This window comes from Convolutriloba macropyga, chromosome 2 (genome assembly GCF_964194025.1).
Source record: "Convolutriloba macropyga chromosome 2, txConMacr16.3, whole genome shotgun sequence".
Lineage (NCBI taxonomy): Eukaryota > Metazoa > Xenacoelomorpha > Acoela > Convolutidae > Convolutriloba > Convolutriloba macropyga.
The window spans coordinates 64,768,698-64,782,106 of record NC_134469.1 but is presented as its reverse complement, the minus strand read 5'-3'; the positions used below and the strand labels follow the sequence as shown (position 1 = coordinate 64,782,106).

Sequence of the window (13,409 nt, the reverse complement as noted above, 5' to 3'; positions counted from 1 at the left end):
TTTAATTTTTCTCTCAAATTTTCGGAAAATTGTTAGTATGATGAAAGTTTATGGATCTTTATGGGCCAGTGAAGCTTTTTAAAGCTTGAAATAGGTATACTGTATAGTCTCTTGAGACAATGAAATGGTTTTGAAGATTCTATACTTCATTTTAGCAAGATTTTGTTAAAATTTGCGATTGTTTTCAAAATTTTTGAATGGTTTTGTCCTTTTCTGAGTTTAACGACCATTACTGGCCAACGAAGCTTTTTAAGTCTTACAAATGGGTTATTTGACATAACACCATAGACAAAATTTTGGTTTTAAACATTTTCACAGCGAAATCTGGAAGCTTTTCTTATAAATTTTGCAATATTTTAATATCAGTTTTTATTTGATTTATTTACTAACGAGGCTAGAAAACTAAAGTAAGAGCTGAATCAAGTTAATGCTAGCGTCTCTAATCCGCGGCTAGCTACTGACGACGCCAACCGCTCGCCGGTCGTCTGAGAGCAAAATCGCTCGACATTAGTCGGTTATGTTTCCTTGTAGAGCTCATGTGTCTCAAAAAGTGACAGTCCGAATCTAACCTCAAAATTCTAGTGGTCTATTAAAGGACTCGTTGTTAATCACTCTATCTTGGAAGGCCAAAAACGTCTCTCGTTGCTATTTTCCGGCAATCTGCCGACTATGTTTGTACTCCCGTTTTTTGATCTTCAGCTACTTTGATAAGCACTACGGAAAATGCGAGTTCTTTTCGGCTTTTTTTTTGCCTTTCAACAGCTTGCGATAAATAGGCACTTGAACAGGCGGTTGCAATTTGACTACGGACTCTTGATATTGGTATTCCGCGTTCATAACACCCAACATTGTCACTGCATGCAACCAGGATTTCAGATTTACAAAAAGATTAATTTCATACTTTGTTTTCGCATTGCAGTGCCAAACTTTTTTTTGGCTCTGACTTGGATTTCAAAGTTTTAATGGAATTGCCCCGCAGCAGTATAAATTTTTAGTACAGTTTTCAGGAAATTAGCCGACAGATTTTTATTGCAGCACGTGAAATTATGAAACCACTAGTTGAGCTTCTGCTCTCAAATCAGTTATCTTTCTGGGCTAATTTTGAGTAGATTTTTACGGGGCAAATAATTTATTCCTCCGATCTAGCAATTATATCGTATTCGAGATATTTGCTAGGTTCCGAAAGGTGTGGAACAAATTTTTTGATTTTGACTTCCAGTATCATTGTCTCAATGTCCAGTATCAATGTTCCCAAAGGATCACCATGCTGCACTCCAGATTCTCTTTGAAGGGTTAATTTAAACAAAATGTATATTGTGAATAGCATACATTCGTTAGATGGGAATTCTGGGAATATATTCATTAGCGGTAGTCAAAAGCGGAAACCTTTTAACCGAATTAAATGCGTTCTTGCCATCAGATTGGTGTATCCTGTCTTTGCGATAGGAAGTCAATATTTTCTCGTAGCTTAGTTTTGCGAAAGAATAATTTATTTTGGCCTTCCGTTGGCTGCAACTGACTGCTGGAAGGAATCAAACCTGTTTTTTTTGCTATCATTCGGCTTCCATTCCTAGTCATTTCGCTGCCATTCGCCTCAGCACCTCGTTAAGTGCGATAGGACGAAGCCCATTTTTTCTGATAAGGCACTGAATGAAGCGCCACATAATGTTAGTGAAACAAATTATTAAGAGTTCAGCGACCAACCAAAATATAAAACCGTGCTAAAATTTTGAGTTCAGTTTCCCATTGGCCAAGCGCGTGCACTGAACTGAATTTAAAAGATGCTCTGCGAACATTTTTGAAGAGCTTGCAGCAGTGATTATGTCGATAGTATCGAATTGTTCACAAAACCCGCCTGTTTTTTTTAAGTCTATTTATTGTTTATTATGTTCCGTAATGCTCAAAGTTATAGCTCAATTGGAAACATCAATACTGGTTGTTTTTGCTAAATTGCTGAGGGTAACTGCATCTATATGATGAATATTGCATAAGAACTTAGTCAACTGAACTGCAAATCGCTATTTTTGCACTGTTGTTTTGATTGTTAGTTGAGAGCACCGATGGTTCCGGAGATCAAGGGGGAAGGTGACGATGGCAACTTTGAGAAGTACGATGAGCCCCCTCTGGAACAGGCCAGTCAGTGTCTTTACGAGGAGGAGTTCAAAGAATTTTGATACTCTACAGTTTTTATACAGCATAGCTGCTCTCCTACAAGATGATCGATTCTTCCAAATCAAAGACAACTGTTTCATTTTCTCTCGTGAACCTGATTTTTGTTTTCATAAGCTCATGAGACAAAACTAATTCGTTTTTGGGTGGCGATTATGCGTTATGCAGCTTGTTCAACACTGGTGTGGTGTTGTACACATTGCAATAATTAGATTACTAAAAAATCGTGAAAAGTTGTTATATGATCACATCGCACCCTACTAAGGCAGGGGGTGGGGTAATAGTTTTTCAAGTAACTACCAGCCCACCAATCTCATGGGTTAGTTTTGCGACAAAAATGCTGTCATAACAAAGATATGTTCATAGCGAAGATTGTTGCTCACAATAGCGTTATGACAAAAACTATACAATGACACTTTAGCAATTTACTTTTGATGAATTTCAATTTTTTCTTGATATGCCGCTTTCGCGTTTTTCAAAACAATTATTTCTAAAAGATGGATTAATGTACATGTATGTCATTTGAGAGGAAAATCCAAGCGATAGGAAATTAACAGATGTTTGAACCTTTTGATAAGAAAAAACCGATAACCGCAAAAGTTCCAATACATACATAGCAACGGATTGTAAGCTTTTTTCGAGTGTATTGAAACACAAAATGTCGCACATGAAAACTGTTTAGGTCAATTTAGGGAAATTTTTTTTTTAAAAAGCAGAGAAAGAAGAACCTTTTCCGTTTGTGTCCCCTCGTACGTTATGCCCCCGTACGTTATGTACCCCTAGTTACATTACATGTATCCAAGAAAGAGTTGTTTCCTGTTCATGCAGCGTTTTCCATAGAGAAAAATAGAGAGAGAGCAGGAAAGCTGAATATGAAAAAATGTTCACTACGCGAGATTATTATTTCGTTCATATACGACAGTTTGAATGCTTTGTGTAAACTCATTTCTCTGCATCGAGCTGGTTTCACCAAGCTGAATCATAAGTTTTCAATGTGGTTTGTAGGAGTTTCAACCATTATTGGTAGATAATGGTCGTTTTGTCATATTTCTCCAGTTTTGCAAATACTCTGGTAATTTTGAAGAGTTTCTCATTCCTTTTTTAAATTTGTTTTTATGATCCTTGTATAATTTGAGAATCCTTGTCTAGTTTGGGTAAAATTTCTAATTTTATTGAAACACAAACGGGTGAACTGACTTTGGCAGCTTTTGTTACACGCCAAACAAGTTCTATACTTGAAACCTTTTTGAGCTAATTTAAAAAATAAATTCTGTGTTCATTCGACAACAACTTTAAAAACTTTCTTCTCTTTTTAGTTGCTGAGTGCTGTTACTGATGAAAATGTGGCATAGTTAACTAACTGGGTTTACAACTTTTTGGGTTTACTTTTTCGATGCTCTCTTTTCTTGGAGGGAAACGTATTTTATTTATTGGTATTGAGATAAGCTACATTTTCAAGGGTCTTTTGGTACAAAGAAATTTAATGCACCTCAAAAACGAACTGGTATTGTTTTTTTCTTTCTCTTTGCTCTGGTTTTTTAACCAGTTCAGGATCTTTTCTTGGTTCGTGGGAAAACATTAATTTACAAATTAGTATGAGTACTTTCTGTCGAAAGCCTTTTGTTTTGAATGCTGAAAGTTTGTGTTGAAATTACTTTTACTTCATAGGAAATTTTTTCAAACTCCTCTCGATCGAGGTCTGATGCAATTACTATAAACATGTGTTTCTTTTCACAAGAGGAGAAAAGTTATTCTACAGGTTTTTTAAGATGAAGAAGCATGGGACTTTAACAGTAGCTTAGTTTTAAATGTATAGTCATGAGGAATTGTTGCTAATATGTATTATGAAAAGGGAACTTTGAAAGTAAAAGGGTCATATGAAGTTTGACCAGTTAACATTGGCCTCCCTTCCCTTGTGTTTACCACCCGTACCCCCTTTCTCCTATCTGTACCATCTTACACCCGTCCTTAACCCTTTACCTGCCCAAAACTAAGTATCTCCAGCCACCCCCCCCCACCCCATACACACACACCTACCTAAAACCAACCCCCTTACCTACCTACACCCCCCCTCCCCCCCCCCCCCCCAAACACACACACACACACACACACAAACACACACACATGCACGTACTTACAACCCCCCACTCATATACGGCTCTCAATACCACCCCGCCCTAACCAGTTCCCTTCCCTAACCACCATCCCTGTCTAACACCCCCTACTCAACCTCTACACGCCACTTGCTCAACGCCTACCTATACTTACCCCCAACTGTAATACAAAAACATTGCCTGCCATTTTAGAAACGTTTTCTATGGTGTTTTAAGCAAACAATTTTGGGCTTTTTGTTAAATATTTTTTACTTAGTGTTACTTAATGTATTTCTTCGTTTTGTGTGATCCAAATATCTCTCCCGGTTTTAAGCAGTTGAACTCAAATAGTGGCAAATTACTAAAAGTCTGGGCTAACTCTCCGGTCCCCCTCCCACGACTGAAAAAAGGACTGCAAAAGCTTAAAGCTGCCTTTAAATGTTCCAGTGCAATTTTATACAATTTGACTTATTAGTTTTTTTCTTTTTCGAATTTCAACGTCAATTGCAAAAATTAATCTCGTGAAAGTTGAAGCCAATCACAGATGCGAACTTTTGGCGCATTGTTATTTAGTACAAAATAATTTAGTATAAATTTTAGTAGAATAAGATCTATGTTTTTATCGGCAATTGTTGACTCTGTCTTGTTTTTTCTCATAACAGATAAAGGGCCAACAGTTTATTTGAAATATTATAGTCAGACAAAATTCAATTTGTTTCGATTTTCAGATATTCCGCACACGTCGATCATCTAGTGGTTGACAAAAAAACTGGTTTTTATCCGACTGTCGTAAATTTGTTAATTTTTTTTATGTTAGTATCTTTATTTACTGGGATCAGCACGTGACATTTTCCGTTGTAGCCGACCGTTTTTTGGGGGAGGGGGGCTGTATGCCTTATGACTGCGAATGGGGTCTATGATTGACCTGGGTCAGCTTAGATTTTTTAAATTTAATAGCCTTCAATTCAGAAGTTGAGTTCTGTATAATTGGGTAATCTACTTTATTTTCCGATAGCAATGATAACACTTTTTGATGCTTGAAACAAAGACAGGTAATTTCATTTTACATTTTATGTTTTATTACGAATTTCAATCCAATTGGCCGTCAAGGACAGGTATTATCAAACAATCCTCCGGTTTTGTTTTATTCATAGCGGCCCAATTTTGTTGGGGAGAAACATTACGCTCAGCCGTTCTTTTCAATCTACGTAGCCGATCTGTATCTTTGATAGGCGATCATACGAATGTCGTCAATTTTCGTTGGAATTATTTATGAGTTTCGTTTTTTTTCAGTTAGAGGTTTGATTTTTTTAACTACCATTCTCGTTTTTTATTCATTCTTAAGGACAAATTCGTTCACATTTAGCTTATTTTGATAACAAACTAGACAATTAATTATCATTATTTCAATAACAATTGGATCTCACACTTTATTGAATTGCGTGACTCAAGTTCTTAAAACTTTGTTCGGAAAAACTAGCGCAAATAAAAAAATATTTAAAGTTTATGAGCTCTCATTATTTTCCCACATATAGCAGGTTTTTCTCAATGCATCTAAAGTAGTTTTTTTGGAAATTAAAAGTTTCAACAGGCATATTTTAAAAATTATCTTTTTGATGTTTCGTTTGCGATTTGATGTTTTCTTGTTCCTATTTATCCCATCTTCAATTTTTGTTGTAGAACAAAATTATCTAGTCTCAAATTAACAAATCAGAGATTATTCAATTCCTTGTCAGCTTCATCATGAGAGAAATCCAAACAAAATTTCAAAAAATTTTTGCGATGTTTTTCGAATTTTTAACAATGCAGATCATCTATTAAATTGTTTTACAAGATGTTTCTTCATTTGAGATCTTTGTGATTTAATCTCAAATGAAAAGTATATAAACAGTTTAAATTTCTAGTTTGAAATGTTTCAAAAATTTATCAAGAAATCGAAACCGTTCTGAATTTGATTTCTTGATAGATTGCAATTTACACTGTTTATTTAGGTTTCATTTGAAATGAAATCACATAGTGTGCTACTTCATATTTCATTTAATAAACAAAAAAGTCCCCTAATCAAAGTTTTAAATTTTTCTGACGTATTGTTTACATCTACGAAATAGTCTTTACGCCATATGAAAAGCCTATAAACTGTGGGAAAAAGCTACTTTGTTTTCAAAAGAGGATACGAGAGTACGATTTCAAATAATGAGCACTTAACCATGTTTCTTACTCCACTAGCAGAGAAACAAATTGTTTTTTAAAGGCTTCAGATTCTATTTCTTCTGTTGAATCCTAGTTTTTAACTAGAATCTTTGTACTTAAAAGCCGTAAATTTACACTTTTGATTGCTTTGCCCGTTATTGGTACCACTTGCAGAAAGCTCTCAATTCTTATAACAAAGCAAAACAAAGTTAGAAAAAATTTATTTGAAATAGTCTACAATGGGTTGCATCTGCGGCACAAAAAATATATTCTAAGTAAATTCTAAGTGCTGATGCATTTTCTTAAAACATCAAACTTTCACAATAAATTTATTTTAAATTCTAAGCAAACACGCAATCACATATGCTTTAGGTTACGTGCTATTGAGACTTCGGTTCCACTTGAAGAAACAAGATAGTGATCTTAATTTGTGTAGCTTTTTAGTTAAACCTATGAAGGTTTTGAGAGATCAAAACTCAGTTTACACAATAGTTTTTAGAAGAAAATGACTCGATTTATCCCATTAAAAATATGCATTCCTCCTTATCTCATTTTGTGTTTGTGAAACAATTTAAAACATAACCGACTAACGTCGGGTGACTTGCTCTCAAACGACAGGTGAGTGGTTGGCTTTGTCAGTAGATAGCCACGGTTAAGTGAGGCTAGCTTTAGCATGATTCGACTCTTCAACTATTAATTTTCTAGCCTCTTTAGTTAATAAATCAAATTAAAACTGATTTTAAAAGTTTGCAGAACAATGCACAAATTAGTCGAAAGGCTTCCAGTTTTCGCAGTGAAAATGTTCAAAACTATTTTTTGTCTCTGGAGTTATGTTAAGTAACCCATCTGCAATACTTGAAAAGCTTAGTTGGCCAGTAATGATCGTTAAACTCAGAAAAGGACACAAATATTCAAAATTTTGAATAGAATAGCAAATTTTAAAAAAATCTTGCGGTAATTCAGGTTACTAAAATGTTTGAAACCATTCAATTGTCTCAAGAGACTATCCAATATCCCTATTTCAAGCTTTAAATAGTTTCACTGGCTCATAAAGATCCATTAAATTGGAACATAATATTTTTCCGTAAATTTGAAATAAATTTTGCCAAAAATTTGCTAAAGCTGGAATACTTAAAATATTGAAAACCTTTCCATTAACTCTAGAAACTATTCAACAGCTTATCAGCAAGCCTTGGAGGAGGTTTCTAGGACCCCGGTGCCGGAAGAATGATAAAAAAAATTCAAAAAGATTCAAAAAACTTGAAAAAATTGCAATTATTTTTTTAAAAAGCTGATATTAAAATCTTGAAAAAGATCTAGTTATATTACAAGCTTAACTTTCATTACATCTAGAAGCTATGCATTAACCCTAGAAGACGTTATGTGGCTCTTAATGCTGGAGAAACCTAAAAAAAACAGAAATTTTAAACTTAAAAAAACTTGCAAGTTGCTTAAAAAAGCCTGCTAAAATTTGTGATAATTAAAGTTAAAAACTAATATATGGCCAGAAAACACTTTCCTGTAACTTAATGTCAAACCCTAACGGAGATTTTTTTGCAAAGTTTTGTAAAATGCTAAAATTTGTGCTGTTGAAATATTGGAAAACATTTCATTTAAATTTCAAACTTAACCTATTCTCAAACTCTAGAGGAGCTTCTGTGGTTCTCTAGGATAGAAAAACGTAAAACATGACAAAAAATTTCAAAAAAATTGCTAAAAGTAGTGATAATAAAAAGTTGAAAACTAATCCATGGCCAAAAATTATGCTCCAGCAATTTAAAGTCAAAAACCCTTGGAGATTCTCTGACTCCGAGGCTAAAAAAACCTGAATATTGACAGCAAATGCCAAAAAATTGAAGAAAATAGCAAGTTTTGTCAAAAATATGCTAATATTCGTGACAGTAATATCTTGGTAAGAAACTAAAAAACATTCTATTACATCTTAAACTATGCAGTAACCTATTAAAAACCCTAGAGGAATTTCCTTGACACCTGCGGCTGATAGAACTCAAAAATGACAAACATTTTTAAAAAGCTTGAAAAAAATTGAAAATTAGCATAAAATTGCGTGTTTTTAGCGATCGGTTGTTCGAACGTAGCCACGGTGGGGGGTGGTGCACTGTGAGGTCTGATGGAGAGGGAGGGTGTGGGCAACAGTGGGATGGGTTGAAAAGCGCGGTGCGGGGGGGGGGGGGTTGGGCGCAATAGTGCCGGGGGGTCAACAATGGTGGTGTTTTCAACCCTTCCTCTCTTCCGCCCTTCACACAGGTAAAACAGTTTGAGCTGAAAAGCTCTAAAAGCACTTAATGCCCGCTGGGCACTACCTGTTTATCCCGTTTTTGCGGACGAAAAGTCAAAAGCGTCATACGAAAAGTCGATCAAGCGAAAAATCGGTTCCATTCTGCCAATTGCTTTGTATTGGGCCTATCAGGATTGCATGTTCCCAGTTTCTGTATTTGTCGTGGTCGATAACACGGGTCAAGGAATTCAAAAAGTTGAATTTTAAATTAAGTTTTGTACCGAAAATATACAAAAAATAGCTTGTGCTTATAGTGGTAATCTATGCGAAAATAAACAGAAAATTTAGATAAGCTAAAAATATTTTACATGATTGGTATGTGATCTTATTAGATCTTAACTCCGAATCCCGGAGGTGATTTTCTATTTTTATCAACATTTCATGAGAATCATATATCATTTGGGTACAATCGAGTTCATTAATTGGAGGTCAGTGGATGTTTGGATCAGGTTTCTGTTGGTGGGAGAATTTACTTCTGACATATGATTGATAGGTCAATAAGTTAATGATAGCGCCAAAACAAAATTAGAATTGAGTTTAGTTTTGTGGCTATTACTTATCGACACAGCAATAAAGTTCGTCAGGTAAGTTCTTCTTTCGTTCTTTGAAACTTTATTAAAAAAAACTGCTAAGTTTCTTGATGTTTCTTTGAAACCATCACATCCTCCCTCCTTTTTTAAGCAAGTTTGTGGGTATAGGTTTCCAAATCTGTCGGGTTGTTTTCTGTTTCTTGTTGATGTTCGTGAAGGCTCTGAGGTTTCGGGTTGTTGGTGCTCTGCAGATGATGTGGCTGCAGAAGCTTCATCTTGAAGTGAAGGTCCCACATCTGTGTTCTGAAGTTGTTGTTCCGATTGAGATATGGTCTCCTCCACTGCCAGTTCAGTTTTCACATTGTCCTCGTCTAGTCGCACAGTTTGGTTGTTGCTCACTAGAATAGTCCGTGCTGAGTTTCGGGCTGTATAAAAGATGTGTTCAAGCCCTTCCTGATGATGAAAGTAGCAGGAACTGTCTTTGTCTTTTTGTTGGCCTTGAATAGATTGGGTTCGCACAGGTCGAAATCTGCTATTACTGGTAGTCTCACTCTGCGTCCCAGCAAGAGTTCAACTGGAGTTTTTCCCCTCGTCTTTGAGTGTTGCGATGTGTCATCAGTGCCCTTTGCAGGAATGCTCCAAATGACACATTAAGGTTTGGACTCCACGCCTGAAGTGCCCGCTTCACTGTCTGAACTGCATTTTCAGCTAGTCCTTTAGCTTTTGGATGATAGACGCTGATTCCATATTCTTAATTCCCAGTGATTCACACCACTGTTTAAGGTCACCACTCACAAATTCAGGACCAATATCAGATACTAAAGTTTTTGGTATTCCGAATCTTGCAAAGATTTGACTAAGATATATTTTAACTGTTTCTGATGTTCTATTTGTCGCGGGGAAGGCTTCTGTCCAATCAGAACTTGTGTCCACAATTACTAAGATATTGCCTTGGTCCTTAACATAACCCCAGTCCATGTGGAGCCGTTCCCAAACGTCGGCTTCTGGCCACGTAGTTTTTCCCAGGCTAGGCCTGTTCATTTGACATTTCTTACATTTACTAACAAAGTGTTGAACCTCTTGGGTAATGCCAGGCCACCATGCTACCATTCTGACTGATGCCTCAGTTGCATTCTTCCCGGGATGTGTCTCATGCGCTTTTGCCAAAACCAAGTGTCGTAGTTTGGGTGGAAGGAAAGGAACAATACCTCTGAAGATGATTCCTTTATGTAAATTAAGTGCATCTTTCTGTTGTTCGAATACTTTCTCCACTTCTGAACATTGTTTCCAATTGCCGCCTTTGATTCGTTTCATTATGTCCTGGAAAAGTCTGTTTGTTCCAAGTTCAGTTTTGATTTCTGCTTGGGTCAACAAATCACTTTGAGCGAAGTAGATGTTATTGATTGCGAAGCACACTCGATCGTTGTCCGATTCGTCTTCGTCAAAATCTATTCTGCTCAAAGCATCTGCATGGGTTATCTGCTCTCCTGGTGTGTACTTCAACTCATAGTCGAAACCCATTAGAGCTATTGTCCATCTTGTGATTCTCGCTGATGCTGTCTTCGGGATCTCCTCGTCTGGTGCAAAGAGATATTTGAGTGGTTTGTGGTCAGTCTGTAGGGTAACTCGTCTTCCATGAAGGAATTGCTTGTCTTGTGACCACAAACACAATTGCCAGTGCTTCCCGGTCTATGTTCGATTAGTTTTGCTCCGCTGAAGTCAATTTTCTCGATACATATGACTGGATTTCCTTCTTGCGAAAGAACCCCGCCAATGGCCTTTTCAGAGGCGGCAGTAGTAACTGTTGCTTCTTTTTGTAGACTATATGGCTGTACTAGTGGGTTAGCACTTAATTCATTTTTTGTCTTCAAAGGCTTTTTGTTGCATTTTGCCCCACGAGAAATCGCTATTTCTCATGTTATTTAAGGGTAGCATTTTTGTTGCAAAATCAAGAATCATTCTTCCGTAAAAATTAGCTAGCCCAACAAATGATTCGAGTTGTTTGTTGTTAGTTGGTGCTTTTGCATTTTTTATTTTTACAACAAGTTTGGGATCTGGTGCTATTCCCTCCTTTGAATTGGAATATCCCAAAAAGCTAAAGCTATCGGCTGGTTTTGAGTTAGATTTTCTCTCATTAATAGGAAAAAATTTTCTCACGTAGTCGACTCTTCACAGCAAGCATTCTCTTGTCGAACTGCTCCTTGGTAGTTCCATACAGCAAAACATCGTCTTGAAAGATCACAACACGTTTGATTTCTTTGAGTGTTGATTCGATGCAATTCTGGAAGATTGCAGAAGAGTTTTTCAATCCCTGAGGTAGTCGGCACATCTCCCTGAGATGTGCTGATTGTGCATATATCTTTTGCTTCTTCGTCAAGTTCAATTTGATAGTAGGCATCTGAGAGGTCAATTTTGCCGAAGTATGAGGCCCCATGTAGGTTGTGGAAGATCGTCTCCATGTCTGGTATTGGGTAGTCCTCATCCATGACCTTGCCCTTGATGTGCACTTTCAAGTCCACCCAAATTCTCAGTTCTCCACTCTTCTTTCCCTGTCACGTCACTGGAGATGCATTAGTGACTCCTCCTGGCTGTACCGGTTCAAGCACTGCTAGTTGTTTTTGCGTGAACATGCTCCTGTTCCACTCAACGTCACAAGTAAGTGATCCCAGAAGCGTTAATTGATGACCATAATAAGCTTCGAGATGTCTTATCTTACCATCCAACTGAGGTTTACCAAGCTCAGTCCATATTTTTGATGATATCACTGTGCCATCTGCACCTGTGCCTACCTGCATTTTTACTTTGCAGTTATTTATGAGATATATTCCCATGTCACCGACATGATAAAGATTTGTTCTTTAGTATAAAACATTCCCATCTCCGATGCTGGAGATGCTTTCTCTGAAAAAAACATTTTCTTCTTCGCAAAAGTTATTCTGTTTATTTTACTTACATGAATTTGGTTGGGGTTTGCTTCTACACACTTTTGAGAAGTGTCCCACCTTTTCACAGGTGTTGCATTTTTTTTAGCACCGGACAGGGTCTACTAGAGTGTGGCTTACCTCCACACCTAGTGCACATGCTGCTGATTTTATTAGCCGTAATTTTTTCATTTGGTTTTCGAAAGGTCTTTTTGAAGTTGAACCCAACATCTTCTTTCACAGCAAAGGGTTTATTACCTGATGAAGAACTTCCAAAAGCCATTGCTTGACTTCTGAACTGTAAGCTCTCGGTCATTTCAGTAACCGACATTGCTGGTTTTGCTTTAATACCGTCTAGTAGTCTAAGTTTTGCTTCAGGGTCCCTCAAACCTGAGATAAACTATATTTTTACCAACTCCTCATCGGGGTTGGCCGCTGTTTTTAGTTTTTCGAAGTCACAATAGCGTGCTTCTTCTCTAAGACGTGCCAAGAAGTCGTCGTTTGACTCCCCTACACCTTGTATTACGGACAGAAGTTTAGTCCTTTCTGCCGTTACTACTCTCTCTTTAGGAGAAATATAATTTTGAATCGCCAATCTGATGTCTTTATACGGAGTATCTATCAAATTCCTAGGACTCATTAGGCTCCTAAGTTGAATAATTGCATCTTGCCGGCACATACTAAGGAAGAGATTGGTTACCTGTAGGTCCTGTACAGTACCATCGGTGTTAACCTTGTCCTCTTTCTTCTCTGCGCGATATTTCGCCATTAAAGACAATCCACGCAATAGCTGATTCTGCGTTCTGTAGATCCAAAATTTGTCTGTCTGTAGCTGGTCTGGACACCATTGTCGTGGTCGATAACACGGGTCAAAGAATTCAATAAGTTGAATTTTAAATCAATTTTTGAACTGAAAATATACAAAAATTAGATTGTGTTTATAGGGGTTATCTATGCGAAAATATACAGAGAAAATTTAGATTAGCTAAAAATATTTTACATGATTGGTATGTGATTAGATCTTAACTCCGAATCCCGGAGGTGATTTTCTATTTTCATCAACATTTCATGAGAATCATATATGGCTTGGGTACAATCGAGTTCATTAGTTGGAGGTCGGTGGATGTTTGAATCAGGTTTCTGTTGGTGGGTTTACTTCTGACATATGATTGATAGGTCAATAAGATAATGATAGCGCCAAATTAAA

The 13,409-nt window shown here is 36.8% G+C and overlaps 1 protein-coding gene across 6 annotated transcripts in view; it reads left to right on the top strand.

The window, feature by feature from the left end:
• LOC142335405 (cAMP-dependent protein kinase catalytic subunit beta-like) overlaps positions 1–2,314 on the top strand; it is a 44,566-nt gene extending 42,252 nt beyond the window's left edge. For 5 of the 6 annotated variants that reach the window (XM_075383880.1, XM_075383877.1, XM_075383876.1 and 2 more), the window contains one exon: positions 2,049–2,314. In XM_075383880.1, the coding sequence (XP_075239995.1) occupies positions 2,049–2,174 (126 nt within the window). In that variant the 3' untranslated portion in view covers positions 2,175–2,314. The remainder of the gene's footprint in view (positions 1–2,048) is intronic. The other variant, XR_012758871.1, reaches the window with a different exon arrangement.
• Positions 2,315–13,409: the final 11,095 nt, after the last annotated feature.